The sequence below is a fragment of the Cebus imitator genome, unplaced genomic scaffold (assembly GCF_001604975.1).
Source record: "Cebus imitator isolate Cc_AM_T3 unplaced genomic scaffold, Cebus_imitator-1.0 Scaffold545, whole genome shotgun sequence".
NCBI classification, from domain to species: domain Eukaryota; kingdom Metazoa; phylum Chordata; class Mammalia; order Primates; family Cebidae; genus Cebus; species Cebus imitator.
In genome coordinates, this window is record NW_016107860.1 from 957,521 (window position 1) to 964,565 (window position 7,045).

Here is a 7,045-nt window from a genome sequence, read left to right on the forward strand (position 1 = left end):
AAAGAAAAATTAAGCAAGGAAAGGAGCTAAGCAGTGTGAATGGGGAAGTGGAGGCATAGTAAGGTAAGAACAGATCTTACTGTGGGTACCTTCAAGTAACACGCTGAAGGAGGTTGGGAATTGAGCCATTTAAACATCTGGAGAAAGCCCATCCTGACCAGTAGGAACATCACGTGCAAAAAGCCCTGGCAGAAGTGTGCCTGGGATGTTTGGGGAAGCAGTAACATTAAAGTAGGAAGAATGGAGCTTGCGAGGGAAAGAAGAGCAGGAAATGGAGTAAATATGACAAAGGAAGTGGGGAGGATATTCTGTAGGGCTCTGGAGACACAATAAGGACACTTTACCACAAGATGGTAACTAATCGGGACTTCTGAGTAGAGGAATAACCATCTGACTTGCATCAGAACAGGATCACTGAAGTTACTTCATTGAGAACAGACTTGGAAAGGGCAGAAATAGAAAAACCTGTGAGGATGGAGTAATTACTACTATAATAAATAATGCAGATGAAAGATGATACAGCCTGGATGAAGAAGGCAGAAGTGGTCAGTTTCTTGATTTACCTTAAAGGGAGAACTGAGAAGACTTGCTGATGAGCTGGATGTGAGGTATGAGGAGAAAGGAAATAAATTCTCCAAGATTTCTGGCAACCCCTTCTAGTTGATTAAGCCATCAACTGACACATCTAAGATTAGAGGAGGAGCAGGTTTTGGGGAACAGGGAAAAATCAGAAAGTGTCAGACAGGCACCTGGACAAAGAAATATTGAATTCAGAGGACTTATCTGTTGGCAATATAAATTGGGTAGTTGTCACCGTATTAATCCAGATATCAAAGTCCATACATTTATTACAGAAGCAACATGTGGTTATAAAGACAGTAATGAAGCATTGAGAATGAAGTTTGCCTGGCTGGGGCAATGAATATAGCATGTCCTTACCATTTCTTAGAGAGCTACCATTGGAACTATCAATCTCCAACCCCTTCTCCCAATGTTTCTCAACAATAAAGAGCACAAATGTAACAGGGCACTTCACTCAAGAATATTTACACACACACACAAAGTTTTATCATTTTAAGAGTTATTGAACACACCATGACTTCAAAACAAAGCTGTGTTGAAATGCTGCACGTCCAGCTAAGTCCTCTCCCCAGCTAAGTGAGCACACCATTCACAGAGCTCACACAATTCAACTCTGTGCCTCAGCAAAATTATAACTTACTACATCACAAAATTCTGGGTCAGTGAAGAGGAGTCATATGGAATGGGGAAAGTCCTTGAATGCCAGTATCTATGATGTATAACCAAAAATTTTAGTTGAAAAACAGAATGACAACAGACCCACAAACAAGATAAAATAATTTTCAAATAAATGTGTCCCTTCTTAGCCAGGAGACATGATCAAGACAAAATGGTAAATATCCACAAAGCACTGTTTTCTTTCCACATTGCAAAAACTCTCCTTCACAAATTACATAAAATTTGCAATTACAAGGTATATCATTGGCAAGTTAACCAATGGGAAAAATACAATAGCCTAATGTAAATAGTAAGTTTTTTTTTTAAGACCGGATATCTATCAGATAACATGCCTCCTGAGAGGGGACACGACAATCCAGGATAGAAAAGTAGGAAGAGACCATGAAAGGAATTAAAGTGAGGCAGCCAGAGAAAACTGAGGTAAGCTACAGCAAATATTCTTTCACATTTTAGAGCAGAAAGATGTCAAGTTTAGAATATACCAGTGAATTGCTGAAATCTAGAGTATGCCCTTCTCTTCTCCTTCAGTCCATCTTGGCATAAGTTTAATTTAAATCTATATGTTAACTCTTAGTGACATTCTACACTTTCACTCCTGCTTAACAATCTACACCCCCATAAATACCATCTTCTAGTCAACAGAAAAAAAGTCATATCTGAGATCTAACAGGCACAGACAACGAAAGCTTTTGAACAGATTTTAACTTGGTGTGCATGTGCGTGTGTGCGTGCACGCACACATGCACGCTATCAAGTCTCTGGTCTCACTAAGTCCATGTAGAGTTTTATTAAGAAAAGAAAACCGGCCGGGCGCGGTGGCTCAAGCCTGTAATCCCAGCACTTTGGGAGGCCGAGGCGGGTGGATCACGAGGTCAAGAGATCAAGACCATCCTGGTCAACACGGTGAAACCCCGTCTCTACTAAAACTACAAAAAATTAGCTGGGCGTGGTGGCACGTGCCTGTAATCCCAGCTACTCAGGAGGCTGAGGCAGGAGAATTGCCTGAACCCAGGAGGCGGAGGTTGCGGTGAGCCGAGATCGCGCCATTGCACTCCAGCCTGGGTAACAAGAGCGAAACTCCGTCTCAAAAAAAAAAAAAAAAAAAAAAAAAGAAAAGAAAACCAGTTGAGTCTGACCAAGACATCATAAGCCACTTACCAACTGGTCTGGATTAAGTTGCTCTCCACTTTTCAGGCGATCCTTATAATCTTCCAGTTTGAGCTACAAAAGAGAAATTTGTATCTACTATAATCCAATAAAAAATTCAGAAGCAAATAAACTAAATGCCAGACCTTGTCTCTAGGAAAACAAAGTCCTTGAAGTAAGCTATCAATCTGCAAGACTATCATTTTACTATAAGGCATGCAGCAACTGTAGATGAGTTCCAGTCAGGGGAGTAAAAAATACACAGAATCACGAGTCTGGAATCACAAAAGTTAAACAGTAATAAAAACTATTTTCTCTTAATGGACTCTATTAACAACAAACTAGACTACTTAACCCTTCTGGACTTACCTTGTAAATCACAAGTCCTCAACACAGTAGCTTCTCAACAAGGGCAATTTTGTCCCCCAAAGATACATGGCAATGTCTGGGGATATTTTTGGTTATCACAACTTGGGAGGGGGAAGAGAGGTATTATTGTGATTAGAGGCCAGGGATGCTGCTAAACATCTTAAAATGCACAGGACAGCCCTTTACAACAAAGAATTACCCAGTACAGAATGTCAATGGTGTAGAGGTTGAGAAGTCCTACTCTAATCTCATGCTTAAACTATTAGTTCAGTTACCCATTGAATTAAGCACCATTTTCCCAAAAGGAAACTCCTATTGGAAGTACAGAAACATAAAAGAATTCTTGTCTATCATTACAGTAGGCTCATCTTGAAGTTATTTTTCATATTATATTTTATCATTGAGGAAATTATGAAAAACAAATTGCACTTATTGGCCCCATAATAATGACATAAACCCACTATGATATTCTTGGGTTTTTTTGTTTTGTTTTTTTTTTGAGACAGCCTCTCACTCTGTTGCCCAGGCGGAGTGCAGTGGCACATTCTCAGCTCACTGCAACCTCTGCCTCCCCAGTTCAAGTGATTCTCCTGCCTGAGCCTCCTGAGTAGGTGGAATTACAGGTGACCGCTACCATGCCTGGGCTAATTTTTTTTCATAATTTTAGTAGAGACAGGGTTTCATCATGTTGGCCAGGCTGGTCTTGAACTCCTGACCTCAGGTGATTCAACCCACCTCAGCCTCCCAAGGTGCAGGGATTACAGGCATAAGCCGCTGCACCCAGCCCCACTATGGTATTCTAAAAGCATTTTTTAGGCCCCTCCTGTATTGGCTTTAGTTGCAAAATTCTTCCCCAGAAGGTTTAAACAAAAGTACTGGTACCATCAGATAGGTATTCAAAATTAAATTAAATTATAGGTAAGCTAGAAGAGAGCTTAAGTATACATATATGTAGTTCTTCCACCTGAGGGAGGCTTCCTCAATAGATCCTGCTTTGATCATTTATCATAGTGATGGGGAATTTGTGCTGACCTGACACACTCACCTTATCACACTTGTGATCAACTGCATGCCTTAAAAAGATAAATGGGGAGAGCTACAGGGAAGTTACTAGCAACTTGCCCTTCTTTACCACTTTCTTAGCTTTAAAAAATAAATAAAAGAAAAGAAAGAGTTAACCGGACTCTAAAGAGTCTGTTCTCACCCCTCCATTAAAAGCAGCTTTAAGGTTTAACTAGGTCTTGGCACAAATGCATTTAAGAACACATAGGTCCAGACAGTCACTCAACCTCACCTGTCCAAAAGCAGAAGAGAATCATAACACAACAAAGCAACGTGCAGTCTGTTTCACAAGCTACATGACTCAGGAAATGAGAAAAGATTTAGATCTTCACATCAGCATTTACTGTAGCTAGACTGATTATAACTCCTGGGTCTCTTTATAAGGCTGACTACAATGCTTTCACCTAGCAATCTTAATCCTCACCTAACTACACAAAAGTAAGTGGTAAAACACTTTCTAGTTCTACCATGGTTAAACCTTCCAACGACTGCAGCAGTTATGCTGCAGCATCAACTGCTGCAGAAAGTCACAACGAAAACAAACTAAAAAATCAGCTATTAACACATCTATGAAAAGAAACATACTACATAAGGAATTAATCTGACCTAAAATAGCTCTTAAAGTATTTCAACAGCAGCATGCAGAATAATTTTACTATGAAGAATATTTTTATTCAGTTGTTTTGACAAATGAAACATCTTGGAAAAACAAATGCTTCCAAGATGTAGCCTTCTTGTTTAAGGCAGTTAAATACTAAGGTCAAATCTTTAGTAAAGAACATTTACGAGTTCTGAAAGAAAAATGTCAGCTCCTTAATCTTTAAGATCACGCGCACATACAGGGCTGGAAGAAAAAAAATCTTACCTTCTTTTTCTCGATGTTTCTAATTTTGTGTTTAAGGCATATGAGTCCATTTTCAATATAGGTCTCATATGCTTGGGAAGGAGATGCAGCAGAACTCAGAGTAGACTGCAGGGGGCTCAAGGCCCGCTGGCTTTCCCCATGCTGACTGTGGTTCACTTGGGGCTTGGCCGACTTCATATTCCCCTCTTTCCTCCTCTGAGTGGCCTGAAGGTGACTGGTAACCAAAAGGGGATGAAGAGAGTTGCACCATTGAAACAGATGAAGCTGAAGGAGGTGGGGAAAGTTAAGTATAAAATTAGGACTAGAGGGACACAGCCAAGCAGTAACTTCCCTGGAAAGTCTAGACCACTGCCTTAAAATTCTTTTCCACAGAAGTGAGCTCGAAACCGAATAATGCTTCAGATACTACTGTACTTCCATCCTACTTTTAATTTGTGCCACTAGCCAATAAGGATAGCCTTTACATATGCAAAATCTCCAACACAGAGGATGTTTCCAGAAATTCGATTTTCCACACAGGGAGGAAGAACAGCAATGGCTTCAGAGCTCTTCTCATGAGGGTACACCACATTCTTAATAATTCCCATAGACACGTGACACCAAAATAAGCTTTCCACCCCAGGACCTAAGGCAGCCACTCAAACCTCTTTACATGATCCCTCACCACCAGCTCCAACCTCAACCCTGAATGTTTGAAAGAAAATCCCAAACTCACACCCTTCTTACAGCGCTAAGTGAACCAGCAGCTTCTTGAACAAGAATGCTAACTCCCCTGATTGCTCTGGGGCCTACAAGGCAATCCATCACTACCGGACATTTGCAGCCAGGTACTCTCTCAACCTGCAGGCACCCCCCGTGGATTCTCGGTTGTTTGGTTTAGACCAACCCATAACCGCTTACACCCAACTAGTTTAAGAGCTCATTCTAGCGAGCCTTCCCTGCCCTAATCAGCAGCCCTTGCGCACGTAGGTAACCGTCCCTAGACTCCAAGCACCCAAGGTATCCCTCTTTCTCCCCTTAGGATCATCCCCAAAACAAGGACGAACAGGCCCCATGCATGCCTGCGCGCCCCGCCTCAAGTCTCCGGGAGAGCCTGCGCAAAGAGTACCTCTCCCGAGCGGCCACGCAGAGCCCCGCAGGCACCGACCCCCGCCCTTCCAACAGCAGCCCCTGGGACGCGGAGGCGGCTACTGCAAGGCCCCTGCGGAGGCTGAACTGGAGAAAAAAGCACCGGCAGCGGACCCCGGGAGCCTCGCCCCGCCCCGGGGATGCCAAGCCGCCCCTCCACCTTGCCGCGGCGCCGGCCACCCAGACCTGCCCACCCTCGCCGGGTCGGCAGCCTCCCTCCGCCGCGCCGACCGAGGCCGCCGCAGCACGACTTCACCTCCCCCGGCAGCCGAGGCCGCCGCTGCCGCAGCCTGGGCCCGCCTTCCGAAGACGGCGGGAGGCAGGAGCGCTGCGGAGGTGGACCGGCGCCACCCCGCACTCGCGTCTCCTCCTCCTGTCTCCACCCTCTCCCCTCCCGGTTCTCGCCCGCGGCCTCAGTGGCGCCAGACACTCCGTCGACTCCGCCGCTCGCCCCTAGGCCCGCCCTCTGCGCCGCGCGTGGCTTTTGTAGGCCGCACCCCGCGGCCCGCCCCGCCCCCGGCCGCCCCGGCACCGCCTTTTTCCGGTGCCCGTTCCCGGCCGCGTCCGGCTGCCTGTGCCGGTGGGGCGTTAGTTCCGGGCCCAGGTTGGGCTGACGGTAGGTCGGTAGAGGCCGCGGTGTCCCCGCCATTGCGCAGATTGCCGGGCACCTGGTGAGGCCGAGGCGACGCCGAGCGCAGGCAAGCCGGAAACCGCGCAGCCCTGCTGGACCTGGCTGATTGCGGGCGGCACCGGTGGGTTCGCGACCTTGAACAGGTGACTCCAATCGCTCCAGGACAGCGCGCCCTTCGCCGAACTGCCAGATAAGCCGAGCTTGAGGCTGTCGTAGCCCCACTGGGCAGTCCTGAAAGTCGCAGGGGCGCCTTTGCCTCTCAGAAAGTAGGATGGGGAAAAAAACCCACCCTTTCCTCACAGACAGAGGACTCAGCCTGTAAGAGCAGAATGCCCCAAATCAGCATCGCCATAAAAACGGAGTAGGTGGGTGACTTTGCAACCTGCAATAGTAGGATTGGGTTTATTGAAGCTGTATTGTTTGTTCATGTGAAACACAGTAATTGACTGGCATGCAGAGAAAGCGGGTAAAAATCTTTTTAAGGTTACAAAAAATTAAGAGAAAAGTCTGGAAATACATAAAAGTTTATTAAGGAAAGGAAGATGTTTCTGATACCAAATGAGAAACACACACACTTAGCAATA

The 7,045-nt window shown here is 45.4% G+C and overlaps 1 protein-coding gene across 50 annotated transcripts in view; it reads right to left on the reverse strand.

Annotated features, from left to right (window-relative positions):
* The window catches only part of CAPRIN2 (caprin family member 2), a 52,245-nt gene extending 45,955 nt beyond the window's left edge, over positions 1–6,290 (reverse strand). For 18 of the 50 annotated variants that reach the window (XM_037733773.1, XM_037733771.1, XM_037733768.1 and 15 more), the window contains exons 1-3: positions 6,017–6,287; positions 4,703–4,916; positions 2,419–2,481 (exon numbers count right to left, since the gene is read on the reverse strand). Coding sequence is in view for 37 of the 50 variants with exons in the window: in XM_037733754.1 (XP_037589682.1) it covers positions 2,419–2,481; positions 4,703–4,879 (240 nt within the window). In the remaining 13 variants the exon portion in view is untranslated. Of the gene's footprint in view, positions 1–2,418; positions 2,482–4,702 lie in introns of all 50 variants that reach the window. The other 32 variants (XM_037733772.1, XM_037733755.1, XM_037733753.1 and 29 more) reach the window with 8 other exon arrangements.
* Between the last annotated feature and the right edge of the window lie 755 nt (positions 6,291–7,045).